We start from the raw sequence: 23,021 nt of genomic DNA, 5'->3' as shown, positions 1-23,021 counted from the left end.
TTGATTAGTATGTCATTTGATGGGATGTAGGATATCTTTTTTTTTTATGTTTGTGGCAAGAAAAAAGACTAGTAGTATTATATGATAACGATATTATAATTTATTGGGTAGTCAGTCACAAGGGTGCTGACTAATAATATTAAATGTGTTGTGTTTTGGGCTATATTATGGTGCAATTAGTAGTCTATTTTGTCAACATATTATACGAGTTAGAGAGTTGTTAGGGGAACAACAATGAAAAGCATTTCAAATGTTGTTTCGGACAATGTATGCATAAGAACTCTAAGGATTGTAATGATAGTAAGATGGGTTATAACAAAGGGTTGATTTGAACAATGCAGTGTGGTTGAATGAATGCAATTTTAATGGTGTGCTTGTGAAGAAAAAGGTGGATGTTTAACCGTGTAAAAAGGCATAAATATAGGTCGATTCGGGTATTATATTGTAAAAGATTTGAGAATTGTTTTCGTGGTCTAATAGAACAAGAATATGGGCATCCATGTTTGCATATTTCAAGTGATATGATAGTTAATCTAAGAGATGGATAAGTGTATTGATGCATGTGAGGACATGTGTACATAAAAGTTGTTGTAAGATGAACAACTAATGATATGTTGGATCAAATTGAATCAAGTTAAATTAATGTTAAAGATTCATTATGGAAAATAAAAATCAATAAATTATTGATTTTACTTATTTGAAATTATAGGGTAATACTGATAAAGGGTTAGATTCTTCATAGAACATATAGAGTAAAGAGTACAAAGGATAATTTACCCTTGATAAACATATGGTTTAAGGTAAGATGAGTGGAACAGGCCTTTACCATCAATAAAACCTTAGGGTAAGCTTCGATGGATAAAGATATCGAGATGGATTTCCAAATAAGGTGTAACTTCCAGATGGAAAGATAAAGCTTGGAATTACCTTAACGAGGTGACTATACAATTCTCAAGGTTAATAGAGATTATGGCAAAGGAGTTAATTTTGTTATTATCAAAAGAAATCATGGAGGTTTGTTCCATGAAGAATCATGTGCACGTTGTATATGGCATACCTTAATTGTGTTGTGATATATATCAAAAGAATTATGGATGTTTGTTCCATGAAGAATCATGAACATATTGTATATGTCATACCTTAATTGTGTTGTAATATTTATATTTTTTGCGGGTTCACAATATAGAATACCACCTGTTTTAACAGGGTTTTGATTTTCTTTGTTACAGTATTAGGTAGATTTTTAATATTTTATTGTAATTCAAATGGATGGAAATTGTAATATGAATAAATATTTATAATGTTTTTCTTGTAATGAAATGCTTTTTTGATGAAAAGTTAAGCTTAAATTGTTTAAATGTACTCGGTAAATTTTAATACGTGTATACTATTATGAATCGATTAAATGACTTAAGGCACTATACTTGGATATGAATTGTTGTGTATGGGATTTGGAACTCTAGGTTTTTAAGAGAAGTAAATAACTATTTAATGACTTGAACATAGAAGATTCTACTGAAATTTTGGTAGAAATTAGAAATACAAATTATAATTATGTGATTTCTATAATGTATATGAATGCATTAAATAACCATTCAAATTTAACCATGAGATTAAAATGTCAACCTGGATCATTGGCATTAAGTGTAGAAAAAAACATGATCCTGTTTTCTTGATTTCAAAGGTCAATTTAGTATTTGATGTTGTGAGATTTTCAATTTGCATTCTATAAGGTAATTACAGTCTCATGATCTGAGTCACGGACCTGAAAAGTTAGCTTGGGTTGATGTCAAATTTTTTTAGATCATTTTAAAAAATTTATTTTTTTCAATTCTATCCTTCAATATTTGGTTGGTTAGGGATGAGCATTTGGTTGGTTGATCAGCTCAGGTTAACTCATGTTTTTTTTATTAATTTGTTTTTTAATTTTACCCTTCAACATTGAATTAGTTTGGGAATTGAACTTCATAATATTTTTTAATTTTCATTAAATGAGGTTATCTCAATCTCGCGATCTAGGTCTCAAGTTTGGTAATTTGTCTTAGGTTGACCTGGGTTGGTTTTTTTGTCTTTTTTAAAAAATAATTTTTTTTAATTCATCATTTAACATTGGATTGGCTGTGGATTGAATTTTTTTTTTTTTTAGTTTTCTCTCTATGGAATTATCCTCTTCTCATGACCTTAGTCCCGTGTTTGATAGTTTAATCCGGATTCACTCGAATTACTATTTTTTTCTAGAATTTATTTATTTTTCTCAATGTCTTCCTTCAATGTTGAGTTGATTAGGAATTAGCCTTCATAATTTATTTATTTTATTTGTTTTTCATCGGATTATCTCCTTTTTATGATCTAAATCACAAGTTTGGCATGTTTATCCTAATTTACTCAAGTAGTTTTTTTTTTTTAATTGAATATATATTTTTTTATCATATTCACCTTTTAATATTAGGTTTATTGGGAATCAAGTTTCGTAATTTATTTTAATTTATAGTTCATGAGGTTATCTTGGTTTCATAACTTGGGTCGTGGATTTTACAAGTGGACCAGAGTTGGGTTGAGTCGATCCAAAATGTCTCCATCTATTTTTTTTTAAAATGTTCAATATTTATAGTCTAATATGTTTTATTTATTTTTTATTAATAGTTAATTTTTTGTACTAAAAAACATGTTAATAATATTTTTATATATTTTTTTAATTTTTTTAAAAATTGATCCAATAACGATAAAAAATTTAGTAATATCTAACATGATTGGGCATTAAATTATTGAAACACGTCAAGGATTTAAAAAATAAAATAAAAAAAATTTGGCCATCACTTGTATTAAATTTCTAGAATTTGTTTTTAGATTTTTGTTAAGAATGAAGCCCGTGATAATTTATTTATTTTCTTAGTAAAATATCTAGACGCCATTGCCAATCAACGAAAAGCCCTTTCTTTACTACAACGGCGTGGTGAGAGGATGGCTGACTCCTCAATCGTTTCGAAACATGTGACGCTCCCATTCTTTTTTGACTTTTGGGAAATAGAAATTGACCAATCCGCCCACGCCCACAGTCATAATGTCAAACGGAAATCATTTATTAGAAAACACAGCGACCACAATAACATTTCTTACTAAAATACTCAACATTGTAGTTCCCTTGAAAGAGGGAAACATGTCCGATATTACTAGTTGATATTCACTAACTTTAAAAAAAAAATATGGCAAGGCAAAATCAAGCTACAACATAGCACTCCAGGAATATATTTGAACCCCAAGCCTGAGCCTTGAGTGGTTCTAAAATCTTGAGAGCTGAACAAGAATACAGTGGCCATTTTTCACTGCCCTCAAGTTTTAAATCTGGGTCAAAGAAACATTAAGAAAAAAAATCCAATTTATAGATGAACAAGAGGGGAGGAATATGGGTCAAGGTAGTGGAGAGATTTGAATAAGTACATCTGATTGAATACACCCAGAGCAGTTGTGGACCAAGCTTTTTGCTGCAATTGAATTCAGCTTCTCCGGCCTGTCTGTTTCCATTTAATCAGCTGACACTTTTACTGCATACATTGAAATCTAAAGTTCATCCAGGCTCGGAGCCACTACTTCCAAACTCTTCTCAGCTCAATGAGAAAAAACAACCCTGCTTCGAGTGTAACAGCACACCAGTACATTCATGATTTACAACAATGCACAGTGCTGAGCTCCTAATGATGAGCCTTCTCATCACTGTCAAAATTCAGACTCTCAAATCCTTTAAGGGTGGTCTCATATGTCTTCATGTGAGAGGTGTTTCTACTTGATGAAGTGCGCCTTGGGTCTGAAGATCCAAGAGGAGGACTTCTTTGCCCGCTAGAAATTTTATGTATTGCTCCAGGGCTAGCCTCGGTTGTGCAAGACCGTTGGGGATCAGACTCGCTTCCAACAAATACATCACGGCTGCTGGAAACAGCTGCAGCTCGCCTTGAGGATCCACTTGATCGGCCCAAAAAAGTGGAGTTGGGTAACTGCAGCAGCCAATTATAATGCAGTTTAGATCTGAAACACAAATGCGGGGGAAGAAAACTAATTGCGGACTATCAGTATGTATGTGAAATCTTCATGATATAAAAGATTAGCTAACATCAATAGCAGAGAAAGCAAGAACAAAGAAAATCAATATCAGTCCAGGAAAGATATTAAACAACATACAATAAAGGGAGAATTTCACACATGCAAGTTAACAGAACACTACACATGTAGGGTAAAAAATTTTAACCAACTGCATGAACAGAAGATAATGCATAGCCACAAACACTCAGGTTAGCCAGCAATGATGAATACACAACGCAACTTGGAGGCCATGCCTTGATGATACTATGCTAGTTTGACTGTCAGTGAGCCCAGAAACCGGCCAAGATTTTAAGGGGCAGGATTGATGGGATTTACCAAATGCAAGTTAAAAGAACAAGTTGCAAACATGTATATGAAAAATAGAACACTTAATATTCAACATGCATCAGGCCATACTTAAAGCTTGATCATGCATTATAATACAATAGGAAGCTTTGCACAATTTGGGGCAGAAAAAGAAAAAACAAATCCAAGCAACTTACCATGGCATCCTTTGTAATTGGAGATTCGTTAGCAACTAGACTTTTCTGCTTTGAAGAACTTCCAGCATTTATGATCTGTCCTGATAGCCTCCGGCGAGAGGATTCCATTGTTTGGCCAGCTGCTCGCGCTTCTTCTCCACCTGCATTGAAGAAAGAAAAGGAATTAAACCCAAGCATATGTTAAGGGATAATCATTCACCTTCTCTTTAGAGTTTATTCTTCATCAATTAACTGCTATTTGGTATTCGCCCAAGTGGGAACATGTAGGCAGTATTTAGCTAGATTCTAGATCCATAACACACAGAGAAAGAGAGAGAGAGAGAGAGAGAGAGAGAGAGAGAGAGAGAGTACTGGCAAATTAAAAGACTGAAATTAAATTGGAGAATGACTAAATAAAAGTAATAAAAAATCTTACAACAAGAGACCATCACTATAGAAAAGACAGTTTATGAAATGAAGAAACCATTATGTGAAGGAATACTTGGAACCAATTTAAAAACTCAACATAAACTACCTGTTTGTCTATCCGCACTGACAATAGGAGGCGGCATTCCAGAACTGGTTCCAGCACCAAGGCCCTAACAGAAACAAGAAAAATTCAAATGTATTCCACACCAATAACTAAAAGAAGTAAAATGTTCCACAAACACTTACAAGGCCTCGAGTTGGAGGATTAGCCAGCTGTGATTGCTGATACTTCAATATTGTCCAGTCAAAGACATAATCAAACTGGAAGCCTGAATTGTAAGATCAATAGGTACATTTAGGAATTCAAATGCCACTTCTATTATTCTATCAAAGCCAATAGAAGTGAAATACAGAGACTAGTACAGACACTGTGGACTTGAAGGCATTTAACTACTAAAACATCCTTACCCTCACGAATAAAGAGGTCGCGGAATATTCTCTTCAAATAAGCATAATCTGGCTTATCATCAAATCGAAGTGAACGGCAGTAATGAAAGTAAGAGGCAAATTCAGTTGGATAACCCCGAGACAGTGCCTGAGGAAGCATCATATCTCAGGTTAGATTATTAGACTTGGCAACATAATTTGCAGGCAACCTTGGTAATTAGAACCACTTTACCTCAATCGAAGTAGAAACCTTTTTTTCACTAATTTTCTCATACTTTTGTTTCTTAGTTCCAGCTTTTAGTCCCTGCCAAGGAAGGCTACATGGACAAACATATCAGTGATCAAATTTGCAAGAGAGGATACACAGCAAGGTAGGGTAAGTAGGCAGGCAGAGAAAATCACCTTCCTCTCAGGAAGTACATAAGGACATAACCAAGAGATTCTAGATCATCCCTCCGGCTTTGCTCTGTGCAGCCCAACAAGTCAAAAATGGAGCAATCAATGTTATGAAACAAAGGGCACTAAACGGAAGGCCAATAGATTACCACGCACAAAAAAAGATAATGCACATACCAATGCCCAGGTGAGTGTTCATGCTTGCATATCTAGCAGTTCCAGTCAAATTTTTATTTTCCCTGTAGTGTGTCAATTCCAGTAATGACTTAATTACCACATATTATCAACAGAAATACCAAAGGTGAAAAACAAAAGAGTATACATGAGATAGCTGAATGAAATACTTCTACAATCACATCAACAGTAAAACATAGACAAGTCACCAATATTCTGTATTTCAGAACCCAATTATCAATGCAATTAAGTACCAAAAAAATAACAGCAGCATATATATTACAACTATTGAGGATATTGGCAGATGACATGAATTTCCATATGCAGTTTTATTTAATATAATCCCAAACAGAGCAAAAGAGTATCAAAATATATTTAACGTAACACAAGCACCCACAAATATGTGTGTACAATGTGCACATGCACACAAAACACAATCTTTTCACCTGTAAGGAATGTGTTGATGGGTTGAACTATCTCTGTATTTCTTTGCCAAACCAAAGTCAATGATGTATACCTATGTACAAGTGAACAACACAATTTTTATATGGATTTCCTGAAAGAAAAAAGAGAGAGAGATGAAATATATCTATATATATATATAAAAGAAAACATATACTTCATATCAAGACCTGATTTGCACGCCTTCCCAAGCCCATAAGAAAGTTGTCTGGCTTGATATCTCGATGAAGAAATGATTTCGAGTGAACAAACTCGACACGGTTGATCTTGAGAGAAGAAAAGGACACAACAACATAAATAGATAATATTTCTGAAAGATAAGTACTCACACTGAAAATGGAAAATTTGATGGAACTCACCATCTGATCAGCGAGCATAAGAACTGACTTCAAAGAGAGTTTCCGACTGCAGAAGTTAAAGAGATCTTCAAGACTAGGTCCAAGCAAATCCATCACCAGAACATTATAGTCTCCCTCAACCCCAAACCACCTCACATTTGGAATACCAGCTGCCAAGATAGAAAATGATCAGAAAAAAGATAGAAAAAATAATAGAAGAATGCGCAAACAACAGCACACTCATACAAAAATAATTTTTAAAAAATAAATAAACAGGAAAAAAAATCATGAAAAAGATGTCAGGAAATATCATTACTTCCTCCCTGCAGGATTCTGTATAACTTCGATTCATATAGCAACTGAGGATGCTTTGTTTTGACGTTTTCCTGAAAAATTCAAGGATTACAGAGAGCTAAGAATATAATCATTTCGGCTCAAACCCACAAAGAAAATTAAATAAGAAAAATCATTAAATTAAAAACACATCAAAACAATTAATTGATTGAAAAGCAATCCAACATTAGTAAAGTTGTGCAGTAAGAAGAAATAGAAAATTTAGTTCACAACACTACTAAATTCTTGATTGAAAATTGAAACCAAACATAAATAAAAAAAAAATAGGTGGAGTCCAAATATAGCAAATCCTCCCCTGCAGCTAAAAGAAATTAGTGACAACATTAATTAGACCACCTATATAGCAAAATAAAATTAAATAATTAACTGAACTGAATCCAACATAAAATAAAAAAAGGAAAAACGAAGAGGAATTGAACAAAATAATCAAAAGGGAAAATCACATTAGTTAAAAGGAAACTTACGAGCTTAATGGCGACTTCTTCATTAGTCTGGATATTCGTACCTAATTCAATCCAAAAAGCCAGTAAGAAAAAATTAAAAAATATTATTTAAATCAAATTATATATATAAAAAAAAAACCTAGATAGATCTCTCCAAAGGAGCCGCTGCCGATCTTTCGGCCGAGCCTGAACTTGTTACCAACACGCGGCTCCATTAAAGAAGCCGAAACCCTAACCGACAAATATTAGGCAAAAGTTGACACCCAGCAGTAAATCGATACAAGAATGGCGGAATTGGAGATCTACAAAAACAAACAAACAAAGTTCCTAATCGAATAATATTTAGAAAAAACAAAATAAAGGGTTAGATAGATAGCGTCTGTCACTCTATCATCTTTCCTTTCCCTTCTTTCTGTGTTGCTTTGAATGAAATTGAATTGAATTTTGATCATCCAAAACCAAAGTGTTCGGGGCAAAAAAAAAAAAAAAAAAAGACAACTTGGAGTAGATTATAAATCACTCCCTCTATTGTTTCAAAACGTATTGAATAGTCCTTTTGTGTTTCAAAAACTAATCAATTAGTTTTTTCTTTTTGTCTATCTCATGTTCTTTATCAATTATTTTGTTTTTTTTTTAAAGAGTAAATATATATACTCTCTCTTTTTATAATATATTTTTTTAATAATTTTTTTAATTCTCCAAAATTAATTTCTATGCTTACTCAACCTTAAAATATTATTTTTAATATATTTTGAGTGATGTACATCCTTCATGTTATTTATAATTTTTAAAAATACTTGCGATAATAAATTTTGTAAATAAGTTTCTACTCAAAATCTTCCACTTCAAAGTTAAATGAAATATTCTCCTAAAAATTAATAATTTATATTTAATATTAGAATTAAATAATAATAATAATAATAACAACAACAACAACAACAACATTTCATGTTGTTAAAGAAAATTTTAGGATTGAAAACAGTTACCATAATTTCTTTAATTTTAGGAAATCAAATTGAATTCTTTGGAAAAAAAATACACACACAAATGAAAGCCTAAATAGATAATATAATTATTATCTAATATGGTCTTTAGAACAAGTAGATAATATCATAATAAAGAAAGAAAGAATAAAGGTTATGAATATTTTACTTCAGTTTTTTTAAAAATCAATTTCAAAATAATAATAATAAATAAAATTTATTATTTTATTGGCACAAACACATTTATATTATGAGACTTTATGGACACTGGTCTTTTCATTTTTAAATTAAATAAAAAGTATGAGAAAACATTATAGCTACAAACATAAAAATATTGTTTATTAAAACAGTGTAATTATAAGTTTTTTCTTTACATAAAAAAACTTAAAACCAATTATTGGAGGCATTAAAGTATTATCACAAGATACATTAGTTATTATTAAATTGATCAGAAGTAAGCAAGTTTTTTTTTTAAAAAAAAACACTATAAAATAATTAAAATATTATTAAAAACAAAAATTTTAAATACAGCTTCAAAGAAGCAATTTGATACTTTCACAAATGTTTTTTTTTTAATTATCATGTCAAGTGTTTGACTAGACATAGAAAAAAAATACACATAAAACGACTAAAATGATTTTATAAGTAAAAAAAATAGCCTTAAAGGTTCTTTTATCTTTTTATAAAAGTTTTTTTTGTTATTTTCAGGTCAGTACAAGAACAATTAAGTGTTTTTATAAAAATAAATAAAAAGAAGGTGATGCATGCATGGGCAACACCAAGTCGCCAACATGTGAAAGACACTAGCTTCTTTAAATGATGTGTGTTAGTGTTGGGTGGTCGGTTTGTCGTCGATGAGTTTATTATTCTTTTTTATCCTCTCTCGTTCTCCAAAAAAACAACTTGGTTCTCTTTGTAAATTTATTCCTTATTCTTTTTAATTTTAATTTTTATCTTTGATCTTTTTATAAATATTTTATTTGTTTTTAATTTTATTTTTTAATCTTAATTTTTAATATATTATGTTTTCTAATTTAGTTATAATTTTTTTATTTTCTATTTTTTCTTGTTTTTTTATAAAATTTTATTTGATCACTTAATAAAATAATCATATGAATATTGTCTGCAATGGACCTGTCTGGAAGTATGGTTGCAGTTGTTTTTCAAAGTGTTTTTCACTTAGAAATATATTAAAATAATATTTTTTTTATTTTTTAAAAATTATTTTTGAAATTAGAGTATCAAAATGATTTAAAAATACAAAAAAAATATTAATTTAAAGTAAAAGAATTAAAAAATTAATTTTTTTTAAAAATATTTTTAAAATATAAAGACAAACAAGGTATTACCAGCCCCATCTACACAGTAAAACATCTCTTTTACTATCTTCTTTATATATGAAATAAAGCATGCGAATAAATACTGTGAGGGTCCGACACAGATAAAAAAGATTTGTGTCTGCTTAACTGTTGATACGAACATCGAAGCAATTATTTTAATCATTTGATAACATCTCCGTAGCTGACTTGATTAACACGTGGCGAGTGTCGCAGGTTTGAGAGCACTCGCGGCCAATCTTTTCTGTTACGTGACAAATGATATGTGATCTGTGTTTTTTAAAGCGAAACAATAATTTAATGTGTTTTTTTATTATAGTAACAGGTTTAAAATATTTTTTATTTAAAAATATATTAAAATATTTTTTTATTTTTTTAAAATGTATTTTTAACATTAATATATTAAAACAATTGAAAATATAATTTTTTTAAAAAAAATTTAAAATACACGTTCCCAAACGGATAAAATGCAGGTTACACTGCAAATTCAAACAGCCTTGAAGTCTACGAAGCGATAAGCACGAAATACCACTAATAGGCTTAACTTTCATATTTGTTGTTTTCCGTATGGGCCCTGTGAAAATTATAATGTATTCATATTTGTTTTTTAATATTAATGAATTATATTTTCTGAACAAACAAAAATATAAAGTTGTAAATAATAATAAAAAAAAAACTGAGAAGAATACTGGAATTCAATGTATTTGATATTACGGTAACTGTATGGTTATGATTTTAAAAAAATTATTTTATAAAAATACTTTTAATTAAGGTTGGTTTGGTATGTATGTATATTTGGTTAAACTGTGGTTGGAATTAAGGTTGAACAAAAAGTAGTTTAATGTGTTTGGTCAATAATGCTTTTGAAATTAAGGTTATAAAACAATTTAAAAATATATATTAATATTGATGGTTTTTAATTTAAATATTGTAGATTTAACTATTACTATTACATCATGAAATAAATAATACTTTATATAAAATATTTTTTATTATTCAATTAAACTATCTACAATTCCATCACGTATTAAATATATTCGACAAGGACTACAGTTTTCTTAGTTTTTTAAGCGCGCAATAACATCAGGTAAAATATAATCAGGAACAAAATTAGGATTGTGATCAAATTCTGAAAATGTCACGTCATCAATAAAACACAATTAAAAATAAAAAATAAAATTTAATTTTTTTTACTGAATCAGACCCGATTTAATACATTTAGTTTTAAATTAGACCCGATCTAACAATAAAAACATACACCACTATTTACATGAACAGTACAAACATGCTCGACCAGTAAACAGTGGAGTTAGTCTCCACAGTTGAAAGCAAAGCAGCATTGTGCTGCTTTAAGTTATCCTATGTTTTTACCGTAGATATTGTGGGGCTAATGTATAATTAACTAGGTTTTCAGCCGTTACTAAACATTAGTTTTCTGCAATGGACTTCAAACACAGAAACGACCATAAAAACAAATGGTGTCATTAAGATGGAGGGTGCGGTTTTTCATGATATGGTTACAATTATCCAGCATAGTAAAAAACCAGCAACACTGCCAAACGAATTCACAGTAAAATAAATAAATAAATCATAAATTGAATTGATTATATGCATCTAAAAAAAAATGAAAAATACTACACCACCTCTTTGATTACAAGACATACAAAACCCAAACACTTAAAACTTGGCCCAAGTAAGCCATCAAAGAAGAAGGGGGAACAAAATGAAGTAATAAATCAAGAAAGATTAAATCCCCAAAACTTGGAGAGTAAAGAATACGGTTAGCCCCTCAATCCCCCCCGTCATCTTCTTCTTCGGTGAACATGAAATGAGGCCCTAGTTAGCTACAGCAATTGGGGTCCTCGGACTGGGAATTCCCATGTATGCAAGCCTAGGTGAGACCCTGACCTTAGGGCTAGGGCGTGGAGAAGGGACCGGACCATAGTTAGCCAGATGCCCAGGAGCCACACGAGGCGACAGGTTGACCTGTTCAAGTGCTCTCGATTGTAGTCCTTTGGGATAGTCCCGCACACACCCAATCCGGGCCCCAGTCCCAGTGGTCCAATTGCATGACAATCGTTCGGTCAAGTCAAACACAGGAGCCGGCGGGTTGGAACTGTTAGTGATGGTGTTGTCTGCTAGATCAACGGTTATGATGGCGGCAGCGTCTAGATGATCGGTTGCATTTGCATCGTTCAACTGTGAGACATCAGCGGGGCCCGACATAGACTCTGGTTTCTGTTCCTCTTCAGTTGCCTTTATTGAAGGACTGTCGTCATCAATTGCACACCTCTGTTTACAAAACGATAAGAGGGAACAACACCACTCATCAGCTATTCTGTACTGAAACTAATTTCAAAGCACAAATTAGACATGTTCAACCATATACAGGAACATTTGCCGCATATGTAAGATAGCTGTGTTTAATGTTGTGGACAAATATACAGGAACATCTGCATACCTTAACGTTGGTAAGATCGACATGGTTTTCCTGGAGAAAGCTTATGAATTCCTTGAAGTTTTCTTCTGTTGGGTGGTAATGTCCACTGTATGGCCATATAGCCTGCGTAACATTAGAGACGAGCTTGTTCAGGTCCTTGACGAATTAATTAAAGTAGTGCCGGAGACTGGAGATACAAATTAAATCAACAAGCGTGTGTACGAGCATGGTAATAATGAAAATTTACCTCAAGAATCCCATCGTGTGCAACCAATCTTCCAGCGGCTGTTGTCGCGCCGCCGGCGAGAAAACTAGAGTGTTGAAACCTACCCTTTTTCTTTTGCCCCACATACAAGGCCCTCGCCGTGCTAAGCACAAATATCCACTTGGAACCTTCATGTGTATCCACTGGCATTCCGCTTTCCTTGTAAACAAGCTTCCCATTTTCAACTATTACTTCATACGCTTGCCTTTCTTTCTGGAACATAAGAACATCAGATTAATGAATCTTGTGTGCTGAAGATTAGTATGGAATTGTCATGTAGCTTACCGGGCCAAGATATTTGATGCATTGAAGGAGTAGAGTGGGCCTTGGACATTTATCTAGATTTACTTCTTTGCCGTCTCCAACATCCAACCTTCATTTCATTGCACAGGACAATATCAGTCAAAAAGGAAGAAAGAGGGCTGAAATGTAGTTGTGTGATATTAGTTATCCCATTGCAGAAAGGACTTTCTGAAAGCCACAATATTCGTTGTTTCGAATTCTTCTGCTAATGTTATATCGAACTTCCAAGTATCAATTTTACCAGACAGCAGTTTGAGAAAGTACTTACCAGTAGAAAAAAGGTTGGCTGCTCTCGCTTTTGAACCAGACATCATAGTAAAAGTGCAGATTATGACCATATCGATGGCGTGTATCAATCTATTATCCATAACAAAAAGCAGAGTTAATTTGCGTTAGACCATTGGTATCATGTTGCAAAAGAAATGCCCAAGCTTCTGCTTAATGTTGATAGGAATGGTTTCCAAATAAGCTCACTTGGCATTGTTACAGTTTCACATTAAAGTGTTGAAAACAACTTACAGCTTCAAGCCAATGTTGCAGGGCTAGCTTCTGAGCTTTCTCATCCTTTGATAAACCTTTTCCCACCTGCAATGAGAGATCACTTCCTTAAATATCCACTTGATTGTCGGAAGAAAGAAACGAAATGTTTCAGTTTCTCTATGGAAATATAAAACATTAATCTGTTGAAACTAGAAATGGTAAGAAGGTACCTTGGCAGCCCTTGTTCTAGCCCTTGCCCACCTTGAAACAGCAGTTTCTGGTTTCTCATCATTAAAGAATGACACAGAACTCCGCTCGAGAGCAGCAAAATCCAAGGCCTTCCACCTGCAATGTATCAAACAAACCAATTACAACCATCCACCAAAAACAAGAAACATCAAGATTTAAGCAATTTCTTGGCAATTGCAGATTATCCAAGGACTAACCAGAGCTCCTCAACCACAACCGCACAATCTGCAAGATTTCTTCTAGTCCGGTGGCTCTTATAAACCTTCTGAACTTTAACTGCAGCAGCTTCAAGCTCCCTTACTGGTCTCGGTGAAAAATAAAATTCAGGCACTTGTTTCTGCAGCAATCCATCTCTTCCATTGAAACTATTTAAACCCAATTCCCCCTTGTCTTGAACTAGACTCTTGAATGACAAAGATTGCTCCAGCGATACTGTTACAGGTGCACAGTACTTCAACTTTCTTGAATTCTTGATGTTATTCGTATTAGACTTTATCGGCTTGGTCGCGGTTTCTGTATTTATTAGCTTAAAGCTATGTGATCTCGAAGTTACACCATCATGTTTAGGGCTCAAACACATGTCGTAGGCCCAAGCAAACATGCTGTGCCTTACAATCTCTTTCCAGGCCGAGGATAACAAGGAAAGCGATAAACCCATACACTGTCAGACACCAATGGATGAACTTTGCTTTTATGAAGGCAATCTGGGACCTGATCAAAGTTATTCAGAAAAGTGTTTCTGAATATAAAATCGAAATAAATTGAAAATATTTGATCTTTTAGATCGCTACTTGTTCTCTTTCTGAAGGCTGCATAAAATGGGACACTTCACAGAATCAAACATTCACAGACATATATATACTCGATCCCATCTAAAAATTAAAAAAAAAACGCAAAGACATATCATCAAATCTCACTAATATTTTAATAAAGTAAAGTGGAGGCTGTCATGATCATCTGTGAGGCTGTGACTGCAGGATATTATGTGTGACAATCTTGACCCCCCCGTGCTCTTACGTCATATATAAATAAATTCAGTAGAAGCAAGCTTCAGAAGTTAGAGCAGTCGTGGAATTCTCCGAAGAAAATCAAGAAGATATTAAAGGGGTTTGAATAGAAATATCAATAACGTGGTAGAAATATCATTCATTCATTCAAATTCAAAGCTAGTTACTATTTTAATCTCGAAGTTCAAGTCAACAACCACGAGTGCTTTGATGAATTCAAAGCTTGACGTTTTTCATTCCTCTTTTGGTTTTCTGCACATCATTATATATATATATATATATATATATATATATATATATATATAGCCAGAGGCTCCTGTTCTTCTTCACCTTACCCTTTGCGCTCATCTGGGACTTTTACCAAAACATGATCGGTACCATCACGTATGAAAGTCTGAAAAAACAATCAGAAAGGGAGACAAGCTTTTGGTAATGGCTACAATATGCTTGGTCAAACATGGAAAACTCAAGCTTGTAATGTTTTTCGTTCAAAAAACAAGACATTGCTATTATAAATTGGATTCTTATTTTTTTTGCGCTCTTTTTATTGGACAGTCAACAAGCTTTTGGTAATGGCTTCGGTCATACGCGTACGTTCTTATATAATTTTATTAGTACTGCTGCTATTATAAATTGCTACAAATACTGTTGTTTTTTATAGAAATAAAAAATATATATAATTTGAATGGAAAATCTTTCAAATGATGAAAAAGTTTAATTGATAAATTTTTATATTTTAAAAATAAGATTGTTATAAGAAATTATTTGATAGTAATATTAAGACTACCTATACATACAGTGTATGATATTTTTGAGTTTTATAACCTTAGAGGGTTTTTTTTTTTTTTTTGCATTTTACATTTTTATCCACGAATTAGTTTTTCACTGGTTATAATTATATTATAAAATTTACTTTTCATGTTCCTCCACTCACAAACGCAATATGGACATCACTGTAAGGGAATCGTGGTAAAAGTTCACTTTGGCCTCTAGAGTTTTCATTTTTTCAATTTGGACCCTAGAGTTTTATGATTTTATATTTCAATCTTTAAAATTTACTGTCATTATGTTTCAATCCTTATATTATGTGATATTAGAGAGAAAGTCTTAGAGAATAAAGAGGAGAGAGAGAGAAAATTTGCTCGACCATATTTTAGCTATAAAAGAGATCAATATTGGTGTTAAATGAGTTCGTCTTTGATATGGAAGTTCAATAATAGTAGTTTTTCCCATTAACCATGCCAGATAAAATCCCTAAAAGGTTTTAGAATTGATTTTTTATTTTTAGGGTGAATTGGAATGGGTAATTTAGGTTTCAAGTATTGTTTTAGAGATATTTACTAATCAAAATAAGCTGAAAAAAACGCTTAGAGGGTTAAGAAATTAAAACTTGTTTTTTTTGTTCACTAGAAGAGATAGTTGGAAAATTATTTCAATAGACGACACATCATTTACTATAATTTTAATATTGAGTGGATCCACTCGTTATAACAAAAAAAATGTTAGGCACGTGGGCTTGGTTCAAGTCTAAATATGCCTGGGGCTTATTTAGAGGCTTAACGTACGAGCTTAGTTTCCTAGGCCTAGAGAACTTTTTTAGTTTTAAATAAATTATTTTTCATAATAATGATTACTATACTTTTAAAATCCAATTATGAAATATTTTTTTATTTAAATAAGATTAGAGCTTTTATTTTTATATTTGTAATGAATGTTTTAATAATTATATATAGGCTTACTATATATATATATATATAAACAAATGTGCATTATATGATAGCCGAAAGGTCTTTAATCACTCATGGTTTATTTGTTTTGATGGTAACAAAAATTAATAAATTTAATATACTTGTCCAAGTATTTAATGTTATAGAAATTTCTACACATCATTAAGTAAAAAGATAGAATATGTGGGGTTTTCACTATAATCATTTTCACTACATATTCTTTCACAAATCACAATGAATTGAAATAGTCAATTTTTAAAAAAATTAATTTGGTCCTTAAACTTTGTTTTTCACAATTGAGCTTTTTTTAGCCTAAATTTGTACCCAAATGCATATTTTTTTGGGAGGAAGGGTTGGATTAAAAATTAAAGGATTAAAGTGAGGGGGGTAACATAGGTGGTGGCTATGAATTTCATACAAGAAGTTTAATATAGTCCATCATTTTTTTGGCATATAAGTGATCGGTCCATTTACTTTTTAGAAATTCAATTTTGGTACCAAAGTTTATTTCTCTTATTTTTCAGTTTTTTTTCTGTTAGAGGAAAAAAAAAGCTCGTCAGATTCTAGTTTAAAGAGAGAAAGTCACCGTTTATACCTATTTTGACCACTAAAATAGTTGAAATTGGTGTCACTGAGTTGTATTCGGTGAGGGGAGTCATATAGAGGTTGTTTTAAGCATCTATTTTACCTAAAAACATATCTAAGTTGAGGAAGAGAAAATTTATTCGTTTTTGTTTTGTGATTTGAGTTGTTTTTTTTACTGTAATAGGTTGCTAAACTGGTTTCTACATGTCCTAGGATTTATTTTTAGGTGTTTCGGCTTTAAATGGGTTGGGAAATGGGTTTGATGAGTTAAAAACCCATAACCCTCATTTTTCAACCACCATAGTAATGGATGAAATTTGGGCTGGGAGATGACATTAATGGGTGACATGTTGTCTTCATATTTTAAATAAAAGAAATAAAAATCAGCGATGTGCCCTTATAAATGAAGAAAAATACAGGACCACATGCGCGGGCCTCGGCTGAAAGGCCCACATGCCTGGGTTATTCCTTTCAGAGGCCCAGTGCATTAGGCCATAGGCCAACATTGTTGGGCTTTTTTGGCCCTTTTTTAAATACATAAAAAAATTTAACCCGATTAGTGCCATAACACGGATTACAAGTTTGACAAGTTAAGTCATAACATCCAGTCAATTGTTTTTTTAATGCACTTTTAATACCTCAAATTATTATTTTTAAAATGAAATTTCATTCTTTATTATTGATTATCTATTTTTTTAATTAACTTAAAAAGAAAAAAAAATGATGTTTTATCCTTTGTTATCAACGATTTGCTTTTGCCATCTCAGTCACATGTCTGTCATGTATTTGTTTTCTTTTTAAAAAATATATCATTAGAAAATATCATATTTGCTTTATTATTGTGTAAATCTATTAAATAAAAGATAATCTTTGAAATAAAAAATTTAATGAATTCAATGACGTACATAACTTGCTTCAAAAGTTTGGTTGGTAAACTCAAGTTCTTTTAGGTTTTTTCTAAAAAACAAATTGAGCCTTTTTTTTTTATCAATTTTATCATTTAATGTTGAACTAATTTGAGATTAGGTTTTAATTTTTTTATTTCAAGATTATCCTCGTAACTTTCGCATGTTAACCCAGAATAACCTCAATTGATCCAATGTGTTTCCTTCTCAATGTTAGATAAAAATATCATCTAATATACAACTATTTTTAAATTTATAAATAAAATATTTTCATTTTTTTTAAAGACATGTTACCAATACCTAAATTTTTCTTTTCATTTGGTCTTTTTTTTTAGCGCAGGACAATGGGCTAACCTAGATGTCATTTTGGTCTTAATGGGTTTCATTTCATAAGGGTAGGTTTTTTGTTCTTCTCAATCATTTTGGCTTTGGATATATTTCAGTTGGTTGAGATGCTTTTAGGGTTTTTGGTGGCCATAGACATATTTATCAAGGTGTTTACAATGTGTTATATGTATTTTAGGTCAAGAATGAGTTTTAAATTGAAAAAAATTGATTCCTTGATTTTCCAACAAACTGTAGAAAGTAGGTGATGCATTGTCTATTGTCTTTTTTAAATGGCCTGTCCCTTTAAGAAATTAAAAAAAGGCTCATGTGCGCTAGTTGGGCTGTTTTTTTATACATAGGTCCACGAGGTTGGGCTCCCCCCCTCTTTTTTTCCTATTTTATATTTGGTTTAAGAAAACTGATAAAACAAATCATTGAACCCAATTGAATCCATTATCCGATAGCAATTTAAGAGGTTAATATGTGGCATCTAGGGTATTATTTTTTTTTGTTTAATGCTTTTTGTGTCCCTTAATTAAAAAAAAACAATTTCACCATTTGTTATTGATGATGCATTTTTTTATTTAACTCGAACCTAAAAGAATGCAATTTCACATTTTGATGTCAATTATTTACCTTCGTTATCTCAGACCCATGTACCTGTCATGTATTTTTTTTTACTTTTAAACAAATATATTGTTTCACACACACAAAAATATCATGTTCTTTATTGTCGTGTGATTAAATGAAAAATAATCTTTGGGATAAAAAATTTATTGAATCTGGTAATGTGTATATATTCATTGTGAGTTTACTTGGTTGACTCAAATTTATTTTTTTTATCAGATGTTTTTTTTAACCGATTTTATCATTCAACATTGAATTAATTTAAGATTGAGCTTTTCAAATTTTTTCTCAAGATTATCCTCGTGAGTTTCACAGGTTTACCCAAGTTAACCAAAGTGGATCAAATGTTTTTTCATCTCAATATTAGATCATAATATCATTTAATTCATGGTTTAAATCAAAAAAATTTAGAAGACACATTATCAATGCCTAGATATCTTCTTTTTTTTTTTCTCAAAAGAAACTCTAATATAAAATGCGACGTAACTCATGATAATAGGCTAGTTTGGATGTTATATAGGCTCCTTGAATGTTATATGAACTTGAAGATGCCTAAGCTTAATATATGTAATCAAGTCTTTATGAGAATTAATTTGGCATCACAAAATAATTTTCATCATAAAATATTTTATTATTGAATTTCCATCCAAATATATTTTAAGTGCATAAAAAATTATATAGTGAAAAATACCTCATGAAAAATTATTTCATTCTATATTTTGATACTTTCAATTAAATGAAAAGCATAATCTTTAGTATGTGCCCTTGTCCTCTAAAATATTTTTAATGTCCATTTGTTGCTAAAAGATTCTATCACATGGATTCTTACACTTACCTATCTATTTTTAGTTAAATGGCAATGTTGTAATTTTAAAAAAAGTGGACTAAACACTCAAGAACTACTATTTGTAGCTCAGATTTTAACTCACCTTTCTAGCATGCTTTTTCAAAAACTCTTTTCTTTCAAAAACAAGTCTTAGCAGTTTCACTCTAATTAGAGAACACAAAAAAAAACAAATTTTGTATCATTTTTCTTTGTGCGTGTAACAATTATAATGTGTTTTTCACTATAAATACCCAATTGATTTCATGTAAGAACTCTCTCATACTCCTAATCTTGTACAATCTTATATACATGATGCTTTGAATTTCTTTTATTCTAAAAAACTTTAATTCATCTTCATATTCTCTTATAAAACTTTGAATCCTACATTGCATCAAATCTATCTTTCACATTTGTGAGTTAGATTAGATTCCTATAAAGACTTGAGCTAAATCTTTACAATCTTCTCTTGAGTAAGGTGTGATTATTCTCTTATGAGAGATAAACCATTTGTGAAAGTGTAAGTGTCACTTGAAACCACTTAGATAATTATTTGGTTATGAGCCAAAAAGATGTTCTAATCTTTTCCTTGAAAAAGATTGTTAAGTTAGGTTTAAATCTTGAATCAATAAAAAGATTATTGTGAAAGATTTGATTCTAAACCCGTAAAAGAATTGGGTTTAAATCTTGAATCTATAAAAAGATTGTGTAATCAGAAAGATTTGATTCTCTTGTGCTTTGATTAATTATTCTTGTTGTTGTTGCTTAATTTGTGGACGACTTAAAAACAAAAGCCTAAGAAAGGGTGAATTATAGCTTTATTCAAAATTATATCACTTTAAAGATCAATCCTTAATTACTTTAAGAATGTTTAAATAGATAAACAATATTTAGGAATAATTTCATCTCTTCTAATTTGGGAACAATAATACACAATCAATCAATGTACAGGTAAATTAAGATCTATTCCAATATTTTTTTCAGGCTCAATATTAAACTCAATTCCTTTACGGGTTAAGGATCAAACCTATTATCTAATCTTTTTACTAGCTGAAGACTAGAAAATCTTACACATAATCGTTTTCAAGACTCAAGATTGTAAACCTTTTTTTGGCTTACAACCAAATGATATACTAAAATGGTTCAAGTGTTACACTTTCACAACTCGATTTCTCTCACAAGAAAACGATTACTCCTTACAAGAAGAGAATATTATAATAAAAATAAGCTTGAGTCTTTATAGAAATGTAATCTAACTCAAGGATGTGAAAATTAGAATTGATGCACTTTTTTTTTTATAATACGCGAAGTGCACTAGCCTACCTAGGCCTAGATGTCTGGCTTCTTTTTGGCCTTTTTTCTTTTTTTTTTCTTTCAATTTTAATAATGATTTATTAAAATCAATTAATTAAAATTTTATTTTGCATGTTATTTTTTAAAATGCAATTCAAATTTTAGTTTCATTTTTTATAAGATTGTAGCATTTGTTTTATAACACTAACAAGCATACTTTTTATTTTATGATGTCTTTAGAATGCTTTTTTCTTTATTGAAAGAGTTATTCAATAGGTGTTATATATATATATATATATATATATATATATATATATATGCCTATTTTATTATAGTATAAATAAAAAACCAAAATGTCATGTAGATAAGATATGATCGCTGGATTATGATGATATGTGGATAAGATATTCCAAGGGCTCTATTTCCAAGGAGATATCTAGTAGACTAAGTCTAAAATTAATTATGGTGCATGGAAAACTTTGCATTATAACATAAATAATATTTTTGACCAACCATGAACATTAATAGATTGTTTGAACTTTTCATACATCAACCCAACATGCATCAATGCATGCCTTTTAAAATTAAATGCCATGCCTTGATTATGGAGTTAATCCCTCTGTAAGAATAATATCAACATAGAAATTTGAACACTCACCAACCCTTGTTTTTTTAATTAATTACTTGCAGTAATGCAAAAACGTGTTCATAATTTTGCAAGAAGACCAAATTAATTAGTCATGCATCACGACCAACATGAGGCTGCCGTTGATCAAATTATTGCCATGGCTGGCAAGTTGGATTACCTGTCTGAGTGCTGACGTGGACTATGACCACCCTTATCTTCTTTTTTTTGTACATGATCAAGCTATATCACTGAAGAAAAAGAAATGCTAACACTATATAAATATATTTAGAAAAACATCCATTCTTATTAACTTTATTGTATTGACGATATCATAAATTTAGTGACCGTAAATATATAAAATTCTTAATCAAATGTCTTTATTTTATTTTTTTTCTATTTAATTGAAGGGAAAAACCAAAACAAAATTCAATTTAAGAAAAAACTAAAAAATAAAGATCTATTTTAGCCTAGGTAAAGCCATTGACCTCGAGACGTAGCAATAGGACTGAGATAACCCCATTGAGAGGAAAGTGAAAAACAAAAAATCTTGAAGATCAATTCCCAATAAATCAAATATTGAAGGATAAGATTGGAAAAATAAAATAAAATTTAATAAACAACATAAAAAAGATCAAACTCAACCCGTGTTAATATTATATACTTGCAACCCTAATCCTAAGCCCAGAACTACTCCATAGAAGGCTAATTTGAAAAAATAATGAAACAAAATTCTCAATCAGAAGATAATGAGGAATTATATGGGAAAAAAGAAGAAGAAAAGGATAAAAAATAGAAATAAAAAAAGAGGATCAAATTTGATATAAAAATAAATCAAAATCAAATGTTGAGGGATGAAATTAAAAACAAAATCCAATTAAGAAAAGGATAAAAAGGAAATAAATAGAAATTAAAAGAATAAAAAATAAATTTGATATAACAATCAAATTTGATATTAGAATCAAATGAAATCAAATGATGAGGGATATAATTGAAGAGAAAAACTAATTTATAAAAGATAAAAAAAATAATAACCAAAAGAATGAGGATCAAATTGTATATAAAAAACAAATGAAAGGATTTTTTTTGGTATTTTACCAAGGAGAAGAAAGAGAAAAGGGGGAGGATAAAAAAATTCGATCAGAGCCACACCATCGGTCCCCCGTCGAAACACACCCCACCATCGATAAGATCTCGGTGAGCCGCTCCTAACACCATCATGAAAAGCGATGTTTGACCGATGGATGAGCCCGCATACACTACTTGAAAGGTGTGAGCTCCTCCCACTCGTTGGCGCGTGACTTTTTTCTTTAAAATATATTTTATATATGTTAAAATACTCAATTTCCCTTGAGTCTATTTGGTAATTACAAAGAAAAAATCATTATGAAATAACTAAAATATCCCAGGATGCAAGTTATGAAAATAAAATCTCAAAGGTAGTTA

At 31.0% G+C, this 23,021-nt stretch overlaps 2 protein-coding genes across 2 annotated transcripts; both read right to left on the bottom strand.

The window, feature by feature from the left end:
* Positions 1-3,223: 3,223 nt before the first annotated feature.
* LOC133689725 (casein kinase 1-like protein 1) lies at positions 3,224-8,071 on the bottom strand. The gene is made up of 14 exons (XM_062109727.1): positions 7,739-8,071; positions 7,621-7,661; positions 7,119-7,188; positions 6,824-6,972; positions 6,635-6,730; positions 6,449-6,519; positions 6,006-6,067; positions 5,835-5,898; positions 5,665-5,749; positions 5,454-5,580; positions 5,232-5,314; positions 5,092-5,155; positions 4,578-4,717; positions 3,224-3,989 (listed from the first exon to the last, which is right to left on the bottom strand). Exons 1-14 carry the CDS (start codon positions 7,812-7,814, stop codon positions 3,690-3,692), a joined length of 1,428 nt encoding a protein of 475 aa, XP_061965711.1. The 5' UTR covers positions 7,815-8,071; the 3' UTR covers positions 3,224-3,689.
* Positions 8,072-11,495: 3,424 nt separating this feature from the next.
* Positions 11,496-15,128, bottom strand: LOC133689209 (IQ domain-containing protein IQM1). Its single transcript, XM_062108997.1, has 8 exons — positions 13,854-15,128; positions 13,638-13,752; positions 13,447-13,512; positions 13,196-13,284; positions 12,910-12,997; positions 12,607-12,837; positions 12,381-12,482; positions 11,496-12,211 (listed from the first exon to the last, which is right to left on the bottom strand). Exons 1-8 carry the CDS (start codon positions 14,312-14,314, stop codon positions 11,756-11,758), a joined length of 1,608 nt encoding a protein of 535 aa, XP_061964981.1. The 5' UTR covers positions 14,315-15,128; the 3' UTR covers positions 11,496-11,755.
* Positions 15,129-23,021: the final 7,893 nt, after the last annotated feature.

The sequence above is a fragment of the Populus nigra genome, chromosome 3 (genome assembly GCF_951802175.1).
Source record: "Populus nigra chromosome 3, ddPopNigr1.1, whole genome shotgun sequence".
NCBI lineage: Eukaryota > Viridiplantae > Streptophyta > Magnoliopsida > Malpighiales > Salicaceae > Populus > Populus nigra.
This window is presented reverse-complemented; position numbering and strand designations above follow the sequence as displayed.